This window comes from Diuraphis noxia, unplaced genomic scaffold (genome assembly GCF_037042655.1).
Source record: "Diuraphis noxia isolate RWA-SAM2 unplaced genomic scaffold, SU_Dnox_SAM2 contig0001, whole genome shotgun sequence".
Taxonomy (NCBI): Eukaryota; Metazoa; Arthropoda; class Insecta; order Hemiptera; family Aphididae; genus Diuraphis; species Diuraphis noxia.
In genome coordinates this window covers 27706141-27724567 of record NW_028301711.1, presented here as the reverse complement: position 1 = coordinate 27724567, position 18427 = coordinate 27706141, and the positions used below count along the sequence as shown (strand labels likewise).

General features: G+C 31.6%; 3 protein-coding genes and 1 pseudogene across 3 annotated transcripts; 1 reads left to right on the top strand and 3 right to left on the bottom strand.

Moving 5' to 3' along the window:
- Positions 1-5678: 5678 nt before the first annotated feature.
- LOC149060495 (uncharacterized) lies at positions 5679-6693 on the bottom strand. The gene is made up of 4 exons (XM_089215885.1): positions 6620-6693; positions 6388-6564; positions 6223-6327; positions 5679-6157 (listed from the first exon to the last, which is right to left on the bottom strand). The coding sequence occupies exons 1-4, from the start codon at positions 6636-6638 to the stop codon at positions 5679-5681; spliced, it is 780 nt and encodes a 259-aa protein (XP_089072011.1). The 5' UTR covers positions 6639-6693.
- A 1868-nt stretch (positions 6694-8561) lies between these two features.
- Positions 8562-9416, top strand: LOC149060494 (uncharacterized). Its single transcript, XM_089229360.1, has one exon. It carries the CDS (start codon positions 8562-8564, stop codon positions 9414-9416), a length of 855 nt encoding a protein of 284 aa, XP_089085486.1.
- A 160-nt stretch (positions 9417-9576) lies between these two features.
- LOC149060493 (uncharacterized) lies at positions 9577-10965 on the bottom strand (annotated as a pseudogene).
- Positions 10966-17387: 6422 nt separating this feature from the next.
- On the bottom strand, positions 17388-18402 carry LOC149060492 (uncharacterized). The gene is made up of 4 exons (XM_089216840.1): positions 18329-18402; positions 18097-18273; positions 17932-18036; positions 17388-17866 (listed from the first exon to the last, which is right to left on the bottom strand). Exons 1-4 carry the CDS (start codon positions 18345-18347, stop codon positions 17388-17390), a joined length of 780 nt encoding a protein of 259 aa, XP_089072966.1. The 5' UTR covers positions 18348-18402.
- Between the last annotated feature and the right edge of the window lie 25 nt (positions 18403-18427).

Genomic DNA, 18427 nt, shown 5'->3' with positions numbered 1-18427 from the left:
ATTAAATGTATCAACCGGTGCAACCCACCAGCATATAAATAAAATTTATGATTTATACGAATCTTTGAAAATTATATCCCATCTATAATATTAAAAATAAAACTAACCTGTATTATCGTCTTGAGCTTTTTCAAATTCGTCCATAGCTGCCATGCAAATCTCGTCATCGGACATCATGTTCGAGCCACCTGCCGGGATATCAGGGACAAATATTTGAGGGGCAATCTGTATGTCTCCCTGTGGAGCAACGCGAGGCGTGAATTGTATAACACTCTGTCGAGTGGGTTGAGCAATAACCGATGCAGGCTGACGATGAGCCGGAACGATACCTATAAATATAATTAATATTGAACATCAGATATAAATTAATACTAAATAATATTATATAAATACTTGCCATGAACATTTTGCATATGCCTATTGAGATGTGTCTTGTAACTGAATGTCGACGCGCAAATAGTGCAAGAAATACGAACACCATTATGATTTTTTTGGTGAGCAGTCAAATTACTCTTACGCGTAAACGTGGATGGACACTGCTCGCATTTAAACATTTTTTTCAAATTTTATAAGGTAACAAAACAAAAATAAACACTATGAGTTCCGTGTAAATAATGTTGAACAGTAAAATAAAAACTTGCTAACAATATTTTAATGGCTTAGTTCGATAACGAAAAATATACGTGTACAACGGTTTAAGACTGTAGACGTACTAAACGGATGTTTCAGGTCATTTTTGAAAATTATGAAATATTACAGTGCGCATGCGTACGAAAGGTGTGGCGGTGACCTCGGGTGTAGCCTCTAGAAGCTTAACAGGTGGGGTAATTGAAAAGCCTACCATAGAGTTCTAAGTGTGCAGGTGTAAGCTATTAGTATTGATATATATATAGCGGCTATTAAGAGTCCGCGACATCCTGGCGACTAATCGGCCATTACTGAGTTATTCACTAATAGGAATTTTAATATCGTATTATTATTTTCTGACAATAAAATCATTTATAGTGGTGGAGAATATAAATGTCAGAAGTCTATTCTCCGGACAGCGGCTTCCTCAACTCATTCGATGAAAATAATTAACATTTATAATAAAATGTGTTTCTTTTTATAATATTATATAGTTATAATACATTTTTTATCTTCGTCTTCTTCTTAACTTTAAATATAATCAAACTCTGGCTAAATAGGTGAAAATAACGATTTAAGACAATGCGGTCTGCTGGCCTAGTCGGTGGCAACAAAGTCGCACGGGAGGTGGTAGGTCCGGGATCGATACCCGATCTGTTATTTTGAAGTTTTTTCCACGACGGAATAACAAGTGATAACATGTGACAACTGATAACATTTATGATAACTGATAATGTATGTCACGCACGTACGCGATCGGGTGGCAGCAGTGGGTTGGTCAGGGTCAGGGTCAGGGTCAGGGTCAGCGGGGTCAGGTGGCGGTGTTTGAACTCTCTTTTTTATCCTACTTCGGTTATTTTTGGGAGATGTGCAATCATGTCCAACCTAATTAAATCTTCGTCGTCTGCAATATTCTCCATTTATAATTTATTAAATAACCAACAGATTTATCACTAAATATAATTAATAAGTATGTTATTATAATAAAATAAACATAAACAATATAATCAATAGTTGAAATAATTGATTTAAATTTTAAATTATTTAAATATAAGTCGAACTGTCGAACGTAAACGTCGTAAACACGTACTTTAATACGGCAAGCGAAAAATGAGCCGCGATACCAACGCTCTGGGTGGCCGAATTTCGTCAGGGTTTCTACAATCATTTGCCGCGTAAATTAATTTCAAACATGTTGTTATACGAGTATTATTATTTCTCTTTTACATTTTGGTAAATACGTATTTTTGAAGAAATAAAAGTATTATTATAGTGCATGCAATTTATTTATACAAATTAATAAATATAAAATATAAATGGTATATTATTATCCCTTTCAGGACAGCACCTTAATAACGTTGAAAAAGTAACAATTTTTTTGGCAATTTCAAAATTTTTCCTGTTTCTAAGATAGGATTTGAAAAAAAAAAATATTTTTTTTTTATCCTTCATCCTTATTTTATCCTGGGACTTAAAAGTCCCGTCGGTCCTCTATGGTCTGGACTTAAAGGTCCCGTCAGTCATCTAGGTCATTTTTTTTTTACATACAAGCAATGTAAAAATAATTATAAAATTAAGGAATTTTAATAAAAAATGTAAAAAAAAAATGAAACAATTACAATTTTAAAAAAATGAGTACACAAATACAAAGGTAAGATATTTATTTAAATTTCATGATATTCATTAAAACAGTTTTTTTTCTCATTGATACACAGGTGTATGTTACAATGCATGCACTTTGAATAGGGTCTAGACTCTATTTGTTTTGAGCTGCATACCTCACACCTTCTTCGTTCTTTTACAAAAGTTGGCCAGTGTATTCCTCTGTTACCAGTGCGCACATCTTGTAATGAAAATTGATTTTTTCTCCTTTTAACATTTTTGTCAATTTGAGTTGATGGCCTTTTTTTTCCAAGCGTTTGTTTTGTAAGTAACCCTTGAACGACAGATATTCTATATTCTAATACTTAAATTTTCCCAAAAAGGAGGAACAGTATACTACGTATGAATTAACAAACATAATATCCAGCAGCCCGAAGAATAGTCTATGCCACCATTTACGTGATTTTCGTTCTATATTGTATAGAGCACGTAACCTGTCTGCATGATCTACCCCACCAATAAATTTATTGTAGTCTGATACTGAAGCTGGACATTTAACCGAAACTGATGAACCATCTTTATTTTTTCGATTTACATTTGTAATTTCTGACCCATGAAAGTTGGAAATAAAGTGAACAGCTTTATTGTCCATCCACTTTATAAATGACACTCCATCTGCTAAATATTTAATATCGGAGTCTCCTCTACTCATTTTTTTGTCCAAAACCATTTTATTAGGCAATCCTTTTCTATTTGATCGTATAGTCCCACAACCAAGTGTTCTTTCAACATGTAGTTTTTGTAAAAGTTTTGGAGAAGAAAAATAGTTATCAAAGTAGATTTCACGGTACTCATTCCACACAGATTTGGTTAGTTCTAGGATGACACGTTCACCAAGACCATAATTTTCAAATTCTGACCTTATATTTTCTTCCTTGCCTTGATACACTTTAAATGCCAACATATATCCCTTCTGATCCGTCATACTCCAAATTTTGTACCCTCTTTTGATGGGTTTCATCGGGTTGTATTGTTTGATACTTGATTTGCCTTTGAATTTTATCATACTCTCATCGACACTTATTTCTCTTGTTCCAAAAAAATTATTTTCAAATGAAACATTAAATTTTTCTATAATTGGTCTCAATTTAAATAACTTGTCCTTGTTATTAGGGGGCAATGATTTATTATCATTACAGTGCAAGTTAACAAGTATTTTTTCAAAAGTATTACGAGGCATAGCATTTGAAATTAACTTCACACCTAAATCGGGTGATGTTCTCCAGTAGTCCTCATAAGATGGAACACTGTGATACCCCATAAAAAAGTTTATGCCAATAAATACAAGCATGTCTTCTCTTTGAATTCTCAATGTTTTGTTGTTTTGTGTTCCATACAAATTTGTTTGATAAACCAAGTCATCTAAAATAGATTCCATGAAGACCATGAATACATCCGTTGGTGGCTCCTTCTGGTTTTAAATATTCACGTCTTACAGTTTTCACACCAGTCTTTCGAGCCCAAACCTGGTCGTCATCTGAACACTCTGACTCATCTAAAAAATAAAAATAAAATAAAATTACATTTGAAAAAAAACTAATATAGTTCCTTACCTAAATAATTTGATTTTTTGGTTTTACTCTTGGATATTTTACCCTTGGGATTTTTTGTTTTGCACACATTTTTTCCATCATCAACAACAGCAGCTTCATTATTCAATATATCATTTTCATTGAGATTTATAGTGTCATCGCCATCAACAGCATATACAAATTCTAAACAAATGTGAAATAGATTTTTTTGTTTATTTGTATAATTTGTAATAGTGTATGGAACCACTTCAGAAATAAACTTACCTAAATCATTTGATTTTAAACACAAAGATAGTTTAATTTAAACCCCAATATCGAATAAACTTTAAGCATTGTCAACCTCAACACTTATCACCTTGTCATATTAAGTTTCTTATCATATTTCTATGTTGTAATGAAATACAAAAGTAACCAGTAGTTGTAATCCACTGGTTACAATTTTACTTTTACAATCAGTGTTTTTATTTAATTATTTTATCACAAATTTGTATCTTATTTGAGTCATGAACATATCCACTTTCTTAAATAATTGAGGCAAATATTAAATCAAGTTAAAACAATTGTATGCTTGTTAATTCAAAAGTTGTAGTTTTAAGGTGAACACTTTTGATAACATATTTAATTAATAATTGGAATAAATAACGTATGGTATACTTTGTTTTTGAAATGTAATTTAAAGTTTTGTACATTAATTACATTTAAAATATTTATTTGTAATTCAAATTTTTTAGAAATTTACGTAATTATCATATTACAAATAAACTATTAGTTGTGTATACTTTTAATAGCTATTTATTCTTTGCTTCCACATTTGTGCGTTACATTGATCCAACGTGTTATTTTTTAATAAGAAAAAACAATTATACGTGTTATATTATTGTGTATGATTACTGTGATTTAACTACTGTACATGGATAATTTAGGTATGATAATATATATTATCGACAAATGTATATGTATGAGCCTCTGGCGTGATGTAACCATTCGTAAGCTCATAATTGTAAGTTAAAATGAATGTAATAAATCACAACCAATAATATCAACATAAATGATGAATAATATGAGATTATACAATATAATATGTATATGTATATATGTGATTTACATGTATGCACAATTAGATTTTAGCTTACACGGTTTATTGGCTAATAGATGGTAACAAACTCATAATCAAATGTGTTGGAAAAGAAAACCAAGTAGTTGTTATATTGAATACATAATTAATTTTATCTATAATATATTTTTGATATAATATTGGCTATCAAAATATGTTATACGTAGGATTAAATGTTATTGAGGATTAATTAATCAATTGGTAATTACGTAAACTTCACAACATTGCTAGAAGAATTGATACTTTCAAAAAAAAATAAACATCATTAAACTGCTTTTGAATTAACAAATACATATACCTATATATATATATATATATATATATATTAAACATCTTAAACTAAACACTTATTGAGCATAAGATATAATTTTTGTTTCGTTTCTCACTGACAATGTAATATAAGACTTTGTTTTCTTATTAGAAATAACGATAAACGATTGATAATTAATTTTTAAAATTTGTTTTATGTAATTATCATGTATTTCTCGTCAAAATGAAGTTATTCGCTTTCGATTAAGTTAATTTTATTGTTTTGTTCATGACTGAATTGCTTATTTTTATTTTTTTAGTCTTCCTAAATTTTACCGTATAAACCTAACCTTTACCATTATGCTTAGAATCGAATATGATTTTAAAAATCTAAAAACTTAGATTTTTGTGTTGTGTGCTCCTTTAAAGTTTCTGTCGTTAATGTGTTTTCGTTGCTGTCTATTGACTTGTTATACTCAATATGTCAGGTTAGGTTACTCTATAGAGTAGTGGCCGTGAGCCAAGGTATGTATTTTATCGTCCAATACCACTATCTTATCATCAAAACTGTTGTAAGTTAATTTGTTCATCTTTATAGTATTAAGTTGGTGATTGAATGATCGAATGGAGAAATTTTGATGGTAGAAATCGAAGTCAGTTTCACCGAATAAACACTTTTTATGATTTTCAAATGTCATGTGATTTTTAATAACATGACCTCGGATGCCTTTAGCTTTGATTTTTTCTTCATCATCCAAAATGTATGCATAGGACTTTGCTCGAAGGGCTATAAATTCTCTCATAATGTGCCCATCTGTTTCATCAGAAAATAGCCCGGGAATCTTCTTTCTCTCAGCAATGTAACCCGGATGGTCCTGGGGTAGATTTGACGTGTCCATTCGATCGAGCAAGTTAGAATTATTCACCAGATCATTGTAAAAATCATCGGTCTGAATGTAGTATACCAGTGAATCTACGATAACATTATTATTATTAATGATATATCACTATTTTTTTTTTTAAAATTTATTAATTTACCGGTGTCAGTGTACATCAGCTCGATTTTATCGCCATAGTGTTTTTTCATAACGTTATAGTGATAGTCGTACATCAGGGTCTTTGAAATATCTAGCACAGCAAAACCTGTAATCAATTGAAACATTAAAATCTAACAATATACGTCAATTTAAAGTGAATATTTACCAATATAAATAGGTTTACAAAAATTAATGATTTTATTTTCTAACGTAACCGCATGTAGGTTTTCGTTGTATGTAGTGCAGTGTTTAAAGGTTGTTTTGTTAATAAGTTTTTGTAGTCGCTGTTCACTAGACACCAGTTCAATGTTAATTCTTTTTCTTACACTTTCCATCGTTTTTCCTAGACAAATGAAATTAATATAACGAGTATTAGTTATGATTTTATATTAACATACCAAAAATAGCATTGTTCATCAGCTTAAAGAAATCCTTTTCAAAGTCGTTTTTTGCCTTCTTCCGCAACTCTGTATTAAGATTGATATATTCAGCAAGCCAAGCTGATTGATTAAATTGAACTACTCTATGCACCTATAGTAAAATTAATATGTTAACATTTTTGAGGTATGTCAAGTATAAACGACAATATATTTACTTTTTCGACTATGAGATCGTTGGCTATAGCTTGCTGTAGGTTTCGATAATGTATCACATAATTTTTTTTCGATTCTAGTGTTGCCATGAGTTTCTTTACTTTAGAACCTGATGGAACACTGTTTTGAGGTAGGAATGGTAAGTCATTATGTTTATCATGTAGTTCTACCGGATACTTGACGTCAACTTCATATATTCGGCCGATAGGAGATGTTTCGTTTAAATCACTTAGACCATCTAGCGATGGCTTGACCCACTTAAAGCCACCATATGGCATGTACTGTGACATCGCCCACCCGTAGAGATTATTACCTAAAATAAAATTTTAATAATACAAAAAAAATAAAATAAAATATATATACTTACAATCCTGATATATCAGCCACGATTTTTTTTTATCTACGTTATAATCAGGTGTTTTTTCATGGTTTGCCTTAGCGTATCTCATACTAGCTTGAGTCAATCCACCTCTGATACCTATGACCATAAATAATTAAATTTTATAGTAAAAATAATCGCGAAATATTTACCTTCCTCGAACATTAACAACATATCATACTCGGTGAGTAGCTCAAGCTTCATTGAAGTGTATTTTAACATACAATCAAAGCTGAAGCCTGGTGCTGTGTGGTAAAATGCAGGGTCCAGTTGATATGTAGTCAAACACAGATCCCTAAAATTTTCAAAAACGTCTGCCAGTAATAAAACATCAATCTTTAAATACAAGTCCGAATAATCTCCAAGTGTTTTGCATTTAAAGTGGTTCCATACATCTGCTGCATGTTTATACTCTTCGTTTTCAATATGTGACTCTGTGAGTGTACTGTAGAAATCTTTGTACTCCGGTAAACATGATTCTTCTAACCTGTTCCACCCATCAGTGTACTCGTAAGGATATACCCCTTTACGGGTAACAAAAGGCATATCTTCGGATTTAAAAACTTTAGAAATTTCTCTGAATTTTTCAAAACCAGGAGTAATTAAATTTGAGGACAGAGTCGATAAGCCTGAAGCCAAAAATCTGAATGTGTCAATGAATCTTATTGAAAAATCGTTGTTTACATGTTTTAAAAATGATATATATTTTTCTTCAGTATTTGGAATGACTGAAATTGTCTTAGTGTCATATCCTAGCTCGGTTACGATGAAATGAGCATCGTAATTGGACAAATTATGTCAAAAGCATGGTACAAAATTAGGCGTTTGAAGCTTGAGGTTACAAGTATTACATAATGTTTGACGGAATTGACCGGATAAGTGGGAGTGATCTGCTACTTTATGGTTTTCCACAGAAAACCTATTTTTACATAAATTACATGCTTTACATAATTCATTTCTTCGTTCTTTACAATGATGGATGACTCATATTTAGACGTGACGGCCGACTATGCCGACGATTGTAAAATAACTCAAAAGAGTTACCATTCGTTCACACCGTATTCAAGCGCCGCTCTATCGTACAATGAAGAAATTAGAATTAATGTTCAAAACATGGATTCTTACACTTTGCCGTGTGAGAGTTATATTTACATCGAGGGGAAAATAAATAAACCTGCCGATGCAGTTGGTGAAGTTCGTTTTTCAAATAACGGATTGGCATTTTTATTCTCTGAGATGTGATATGAAATAAACGGGATAGAAATACAGAAATTGAAATCACCTGGAGTGTCATCATGTTTGAAAGCATACTGATCGTATACTCCGAACGATTTGAATGCGTTAGAGAACGCGGCTTGGGACTCGGCAATGGACAGCGAAGATAATAAAAATTTTATGACCAACAACGTATTTTCTGGATGCATTCCACTAAAACATGTATTTGGGTTTCGCGAAGATTATAAGAAAATATTACTCAATTGCAATCAGCAACTGATTTTAAATCGCGCATCTACCGATCTCGATGCGATACATGTTGTGGGTACCGGAGCCACCGAAAACGTTGAGAAAAATAAGAAAATTACTATTGAACTGACTAAGGTGACTTGGAAGATGCCTATTATCAAAGTCAGTGATAAAGAAAAATTAAAGTTATTGAAAGTATTAGATTCTCGTAAAACACTGTCGTGTGCGTTCAGGACCTGGGATCTATGCGAGTATCCCGTGCTCCCTAGAAACACTTCTCATTCGTGGACTGTAAAGTCTAGCAGCTTGCTCGAAAAACCTAGATTTGTTTTGTTTGGATTACAGACAAGTAGAAAAAACAATATCGAAGTCGACGCTGGGCGATTTGATCACTGTCAACTAAAAAATCTTAAAGTACACTTAAACTCCGAGGTGTATCCATATGAAGACTTTCGAGCTGATTTTAAAAATAATACCACCAGCATACTCTACAAAGCTTATACAGACTTTCAAAAATCGTATTACGAGAGAGATTATTGTGAACCATTGTTATCAAAACATATTTTTCAAAACTATGTGCCAATCGTCGTTGTTGATTTGTCGTACCAGAATGATAACGTGAAATCATCGACCGTGGACCTACGAATAGACTTTGAAACAGACACCGTCATTCCAGAAAAGACTGCAGCTTATTGTTTAATACTACATGACCAGATTATAACTTACAATCCGTTTAGTGGAGATGTTAGAAAATTGTAAACCTTGTAAATATTTTAGATCTAATAATTATTTTTATACCTTGTAATTAATACCTTGTTTTAAATATAAATTGTAAACCTTATTGTAAAAAAAATAAATGAAAAAACTTGTTTAAGTATCACGCTTGTTTTTATTTTACACAAAAATTATTTAAACAATATTATTCAAATAATTTGCGTTTAGCGTTCCGCTTATTTAATTTTTTCGTGGGCTTGCCGCCTGTGAAGTCGAGAATAGATGGCGAGTGGTTGAAAGACGTCGGCCCGTCGTTCTCATCAACTGCGGGACTTGTAGATTCGATGTATTTATCATGCCATGGAGGGTACTGCCCACAATTGTCTAAACAGTCGAACGATGGTGTACTGATAGGCTACACAAATAATAATAATTTGTTAATATATATATATATTTATTTTAAAAATTAAATGTTACCAATGACTGGGTTGGTACCCATGTCGCCTGTGTTAAAAATTCTTCAATTCCACGATCCTCATCAGTCCCCTAAAATAATTATTATAATTAATACTTAAATTATTTCAATATAAATAAGTTATAAATTACCCCTGCTTGTGATAGAATTGGAGACATGGCTGAGTATTGAGGTGGCGACAAGGGTGATATGAGCCTCATTTCGGATTCGGCGAATAACTATAAAATAATAATTATACGTTAAATATTTTTACAAACGATATAATTTAAAGGTTTACCTCGGGTGACGTTTCACCATTCCATCGTTGCGCCCATTGTTCAGCTAATTGAGTAGTAGCATTTATTTTGAGCTGACTGATGAAGTTCATGTCTTCTTTAGGAGTTGATCCAATTATTTTATCGTCATTTAAATTTTTTGATAAAAACGATCATTTCATCGTTGTTTTTCGGTGGTGATTTCACATTGGTGAATTCCTGGTCCAAATAATTTCCAATAACCTCAAACTGTTGTAAGACAACTGGCCGTATGATGGTTGACTTTCGAACGACCGTTTCATGAATTGACCATTCTAAATATTGCATTTTCATTAAATCTGTCCTATTTAACAATATTCGACACCCGGCTTGTCTTTTCGACTCAATCACTAGCACATTTTCTCCTTGATACGTCATGTTAGATAGCGAAATAATTTCTGTTTCCAGAAATAAATTTCGCTTGTATTTTTTAGGTTGCTCGAGTATAAACGACAATATATTTCCCATAAGTGAGAAAATACGTTTTAGAAATTCGGTAGACATATTTACATATCGTGAAGGTGTTATTATTTGCACTATAGTGTTGAAATCATCTGTAGGATCAAGACCTACATTCAAAAACTTACGGCCGGTGAAGTCTAGTGTAAAATTGCTACAGTCGATGAGATCTGCAGGCGGTGTTGGTGGAATATATGTAAAATTCTTCTTCTGGTAAATTGTTTCCATGTTTCTGATTGATCCAGCCATGATTAAAATAATTTTTAAACACTAAAACACTCTTTTAAACGACTTGCTGCTAGAACGGATACTCAGCTACTAACGATTTTGATCGACAATATAAAGTGGGAAACATTGGTAGCGCTAGTGTCAGGCGGCGGCGGCGTCGGTGGCGGTGGTGGCGGTGGCGGGCGTATGTATGATATGTAAATAGCTTATAATTATTTTTATATACCTTATATTTTAATAAAAAAAAAAACTTGTTTTTTAAATATCACGCTTGTTTTTATTTTACACAAAATCAATGGATCCTTCGTTTACATAAGCTACTAGGTTCGTTGGTGATGTATACCATGGAGGCCGCTGTGCATAATTATCTGAATCAAATCCATCAGCTGTGTCGTCTAAACAGTCAAACGATGATGGTGGACTGATAGGCTATACATAAATAATAATTTGTTAATATATATATATTTATTTTAAAAATTACATGTTACCAATGACTGGGTTGGTGACCATGTCGCATGTGTAGGGTTGATTTGCGATAAGAATTCATCGAAAACATGAGCATCCATAAAGAGATCATCATACCCATCGTTAAAATCTCCGCTTGGCTCATCAGGCCTATTCGGAGCAACGCGAGCAACAGCTTGTAAAATAAATATTGAACTGAATTTTTGAAAAAAAAAATTTTTCTGCTTGATGAGGATGAAATCTCAACGAAACCGGAGGACTGCACTAGACTCATGCGTGCCTTCTTTGCCCTAGCTGCTGACGCGGTATTGGCGGTGGAAACTCGTTTGCCGTTTACGCCCGTAGTTGTATAAGAGACTTAAAAATAAAATTTAAAAAAAAATAATTTTCTTATAATAGTAAAAAAATTTTGTGTATCGTTTAAAATTAAATGTATCAACCGGTGCAACCCACCAGCATATAAATAAAATTTATGATTTATACGAATCTTTGAAAATTATATCCCATCTATAATATTAAAAATAAAACTAACCTGTATTATCGTCTTGAGCTTTTTCAAATTCGTCCATAGCTGCCATGCAAATCTCGTCATCGGACATCATGTTCGAGCCACCTGCCGGGATATCAGGGACAAATATTTGAGGGGCAATCTGTATGTCTCCCTGTGGAGCAACGCGAGGCGTGAATTGTATAACACTCTGTCGAGTGGGTTGAGCAATAACCGATGCAGGCTGACGATGAGCCGGAACGATACCTATAAATATAATTAATATTGAACATCAGATATAAATTAATACTAAATAATATTATATAAATACTTGCCATGAACATTTTGCATATGCCTATTGAGATGTGTCTTGTAACTGAATGTCGACGCGCAAATAGTGCAAGAAATACGAACACCATTATGATTTTTTTGGTGAGCAGTCAAATTACTCTTACGCGTAAACGTGGATGGACACTGCTCGCATTTAAACATTTTTTTCAAATTTTATAAGGTAACAAAACAAAAATAAACACTATGAGTTCCGTGTAAATAATGTTGAACAGTAAAATAAAAACTTGCTAACAATATTTTAATGGCTTAGTTCGATAACGAAAAATATACGTGTACAACGGTTTAAGACTGTAGACGTACTAAACGGATGTTTCAGGTCATTTTTGAAAATTATGAAATATTACAGTGTGCATGCGTACGAAAGGTGTGGCGGTGACCTCGGGTGTAGCCTCTAGAAGCTTAACAGGTGGGGTAATTGAAAAGCCTACCATAGAGTTCTAAGTGTGCAGGTGTAAGCTATTAGTATTGATATATATATAGCGGCTATTAAGAGTCCGCGACATCCTGGCGACTAATCGGCCATTACTGAGTTATTCACTAATAGGAATTTTAATATCGTATTATTATTTTCTGACAATAAAATCATTTATAGTGGTGGAGAATATAAATGTCAGAAGTCTATTCTCCGGACAGCGGCTTCCTCAACTCATTCGATGAAAATAATTAACATTTATAATAAAATGTGTTTCTTTTTATAATATTATATAGTTATAATACATTTTTTATCTTCGTCTTCTTCTTAACTTTAAATATAATCAAACTCTGGCTAAATAGGTGAAAATAACGATTTAAGACAATGCGGTCTGCTGGCCTAGTCGGTGGCAACAAAGTCGCACGGGAGGTGGTAGGTCCGGGTTCGATACCCGATCTGTTATTTTGAAGTTTTTTCCACGACGGAATAACAAGTGATAACATGTGACAACTGATAACATTTATGATAACTGATAATGTATGTCACGCACGTACGCGATCGGGTGGCAGCAGTGGGTTGGTCAGGGTCAGGGTCAGGGTCAGCGGGGTCAGGTGGCGGTGTTTGAACTCTCTTTTTTATCCTACTTCGGTTATTTTTGGGAGATGTGCAATCATGTCCAACCTAATTAAATCTTCGTCGTCTGCAATATTCTCCATTTATAATTTATTAAATAACCAACAGATTTATCACTAAATATAATTAATAAGTATGTTATTATAATAAAATAAACATAAACAATATAATCAATAGTTGAAATAATTGATTTAAATTTTAAATTATTTAAATATAAGTCGAACTGTCGAACGTAAACGTCGTAAACACGTACTTTAATACGGCAAGCGAAAAATGAGCCGCGATACCAACGCTCTGGGTGGCCGAATTTCGTCAGGGTTTCTACAATCATTTGCCGCGTAAATTAATTTCAAACATGTTGTTATACGAGTATTATTATTTCTCTTTTACATTTTGGTAAATACGTATTTTTGAAGAAATAAAAGTATTATTATAGTGCATGCAATTTATTTATACAAATTAATAAATATAAAATATAAATGGTATATTATTATCCCTTTCAAGGACAGCACCTTAATAACGTTGAAAAAGTAACAATTTTTTTGGCAATTTCAAAATTTTTCCTGTTTCTAAGATAGGATTTGAAAAAAAAAAATATTTTTTTTTTATCCTTCATCCTTATTTTATCCTGGGACTTAAAAGTCCCGTCGGTCCTCTATGGTCTGGACTTAAAGGTCCCGTCAGTCATCTAGGTCATTTTTTTTTTACATACAAGCAATGTAAAAATAATTATAAAATTAAGGAATTTTAATAAAAAATGTAAAAAAAAAATGAAACAATTACAATTTTAAAAAAATGAGTACACAAATACAAAGGTAAGATATTTATTTAAATTTCATGATATTCATTAAAACAGTTTTTTTTCTCATTGATACACAGGTGTATGTTACAATGCATGCACTTTGAATAGGGTCTAGACTCTATTTGTTTTGAGCTGCATACCTCACACCTTCTTCGTTCTTTTACAAAAGTTGGCCAGTGTATTCCTCTGTTACCAGTGCGCACATCTTGTAATGAAAATTGATTTTTTCTCCTTTTAACATTTTTGTCAATTTGAGTTGATGGCCTTTTTTTTCCAAGCGTTTGTTTTGTAAGTAACCCTTGAACGACAGATATTCTATATTCTAATACTTAAATTTTCCCAAAAAGGAGGAACAGTATACTACGTATGAATTAACAAACATAATATCCAGCAGCCCGAAGAATAGTCTATGCCACCATTTACGTGATTTTCGTTCTATATTGTATAGAGCACGTAACCTGTCTGCATGATCTACCCCACCAATAAATTTATTGTAGTCTGATACTGAAGCTGGACATTTAACCGAAACTGATGAACCATCTTTATTTTTTCGATTTACATTTGTAATTTCTGACCCATGAAAGTTGGAAATAAAGTGAACAGCTTTATTGTCCATCCACTTTATAAATGACACTCCATCTGCTAAATATTTAATATCGGAGTCTCCTCTACTCATTTTTTTGTCCAAAACCATTTTATTAGGCAATCCTTTTCTATTTGATCGTATAGTCCCACAACCAAGTGTTCTTTCAACATGTAGTTTTTGTAAAAGTTTTGGAGAAGAAAAATAGTTATCAAAGTAGATTTCACGGTACTCATTCCACACAGATTTGGTTAGTTCTAGGATGACACGTTCACCAAGACCATAATTTTCAAATTCTGACCTTATATTTTCTTCCTTGCCTTGATACACTTTAAATGCCAACATATATCCCTTCTGATCCGTCATACTCCAAATTTTGTACCCTCTTTTGATGGGTTTCATCGGGTTGTATTGTTTGATACTTGATTTGCCTTTGAATTTTATCATACTCTCATCGACACTTATTTCTCTTGTTCCAAAAAAATTATTTTCAAATGAAACATTAAATTTTTCTATAATTGGTCTCAATTTAAATAACTTGTCCTTGTTATTAGGGGGCAATGATTTATTATCATTACAGTGCAAGTTAACAAGTATTTTTTCAAAAGTATTACGAGGCATAGCATTTGAAATTAACTTCACACCTAAATCGGGTGATGTTCTCCAGTAGTCCTCATAAGATGGAACACTGTGATACCCCATAAAAAAGTTTATGCCAATAAATACAAGCATGTCTTCTCTTTGAATTCTCAATGTTTTGTTGTTTTGTGTTCCATACAAATTTGTTTGATAAACCAAGTCATCTAAAATAGATTCCATGAAGACCATGAATACATCCGTTGGTGGCTCCTTCTGGTTTTAAATATTCACGTCTTACAGTTTTCACACCAGTCTTTCGAGCCCAAACCTGGTCGTCATCTGAACACTCTGACTCATCTAAAAAATAAAAATAAAATAAAATTACATTTGAAAAAAAACTAATATAGTTCCTTACCTAAATAATTTGATTTTTTGGTTTTACTCTTGGATATTTTACCCTTGGGATTTTTTGTTTTGCACACATTTTTTCCATCATCAACAACAGCAGCTTCATTATTCAATATATCATTTTCATTGAGATTTATAGTGTCATCGCCATCAACAGCATATACAAATTCTAAACAAATGTGAAATAGATTTTTTTGTTTATTTGTATAATTTGTAATAGTGTATGGAACCACTTCAGAAATAAACTTACCTAAATCATTTGATTTTAAACACAAAGATAGTTTAATTTAAACCCCAATATCGAATAAACTTTAAGCATTGTCAACCTCAACACTTATCACCTTGTCATATTAAGTTTCTTATCATATTTCTATGTTGTAATGAAATACAAAAGTAACCAGTAGTTGTAATCCACTGGTTACAATTTTACTTTTACAATCAGTGTTTTTATTTAATTATTTTATCACAAATTTGTATCTTATTTGAGTCATGAACATATCCACTTTCTTAAATAATTGAGGCAAATATTAAATCAAGTTAAAACAATTGTATGCTTGTTAATTCAAAAGTTGTAGTTTTAAGGTGAACACTTTTGATAACATATTTAATTAATAATTGGAATAAATAACGTATGGTATACTTTGTTTTTGAAATGTAATTTAAAGTTTTGTACATTAATTACATTTAAAATATTTATTTGTAATTCAAATTTTTTAGAAATTTACGTAATTATCATATTACAAATAAACTATTAGTTGTGTATACTTTTAATAGCTATTTATTCTTTGCTTCCACATTTGTGCGTTACATTGATCCAACGTGTTATTTTTTAATAAGAAAAAACAATTATACGTGTTATATTATTGTGTATGATTACTGTGATTTAACTACTGTACATGGATAATTTAGGTATGATAATATATATTATCGACAAATGTATATGTATGAGCCTCTGGCGTGATGTAACCATTCGTAAGCTCATAATTGTAAGTTAAAATGAATGTAATAAATCACAACCAATAATATCAACATAAATGATGAATAATATGAGATTATACAATATAATATGTATATGTATATATGTGATTTACATGTATGCACAATTAGATTTTAGCTTACACGGTTTATTGGCTAATAGATGGTAACAAACTCATAATCAAATGTGTTGGAAAAGAAAACCAAGTAGTTGTTATATTGAATACATAATTAATTTTATCTATAATATATTTTTGATATAATATTGGCTATCAAAATATGTTATACGTAGGATTAAATGTTATTGAGGATTAATTAATCAATTGGTAATTACGTAAACTTCACAACATTGCTAGAAGAATTGATACTTTCAAAAAAATATAAACATCATTAAACTGCTTTTGAATTAACAAATACATATACCTATATATATATATATATATATATATTAAACATCTTAAACTAAACACTTATTGAGCATAAGATATAATTTTTGTTTCGTTTCTCACTGACAATGTAATATAAGACTTTGTTTTCTTATTAGAAATAACGATAAACGATTGATAATTAATTTTTAAAATTTGTTTTATGTAATTATCATGTATTTCTCGTCAAAATGAAGTTATTCGCTTTCGATTAAGTTAATTTTATTGTTTTGTTCATGACTGAATTGCTTATTTTTATTTTTTTAGTCTTCCTAAATTTTACCGTATAAACCTAACCTTTACCATTATGCTTAGAATCGAATATGATTTTAAAAATCTAAAAACTTAGATTTTTGTGTTGTGTGCTCCTTTAAAGTTTCTGTCGTTAATGTGTTTTCGTTGCTGTCTATTGACTTGTTATACTCAATATGTCAGGTTAGGTTACTCTATAGAGTAGTGGCCGTGAGCCAAGGTATGTATTTTATCGTCCAATACCACTATCTTATCATCAAAACTGTTGTAAGTTAATTTGTTCATCTTTATAGTATTAAGTTGGTGATTGAATGATCGAATGGAGAAATTTTGATGGTAGAAATCGAAGTCAGTTTCACCGAATAAACACTTTTTATGATTTTCAAATGTCATGTGATTTTTAATAACATGACCTCGGATGCCTTTAGCTTTGATTTTTTCTTCATCATCCAAAATGTATGCATAGGACTTTGCTCGAAGGGCTATAAATTCTCTCATAATGTGCCCATCTGTTTCATCAGAAAATAGCCCGGGAATCTTCTTTCTCTCAGCAATGTAACCCGGATGGTCCTGGGGTAGATTTGACGTGTCCATTCGATCGAGCAAGTTAGAATTATTCACCAGATCATTGTAAAAATCATCGGTCTGAATGTAGTATACCAGTGAATCTACGATAACATTATTATTATTAATGATATATCACTATTTTTTTTTTTTAAATTTATTAATTTACCGGTGTCAGTGTACATCAGCTCGATTTTATCGCCATAGTGTTTTTTCATAACGTTATAGTGATAGTCGTACATCAGGGTCTTTGAAATATCTAGCACAGCAAAACCTGTAATCAATTGAAACATTAAAATCTAACAATATACGTCAATTTAAAGTGAATATTTACCAATATAAATAGGTTTACAAAAATTAATGATTTTATTTTCTAACGTAACCGCATGTAGGTTTTCGTTGTATGTAGTGCAGTGTTTAAAGGTTGTTTTGTTAATAAGTTTTTGTAGTCGCTGTTCACTAGACACCAGTTCAATGTTAATTCTTTTTCTTACACTTTCCATCGTTTTTCCTAGACAAATGAAATTAATATAACGAGTATTAGTTATGATTTTATATTAACATACCAAAAATAGCATTGTTCATCAGCTTAAAGAAATCCTTTTCAAAGTCGTTTTTTGCCTTCTTCCGCAACTCTGTATTAAGATTGATATATTCAGCAAGCC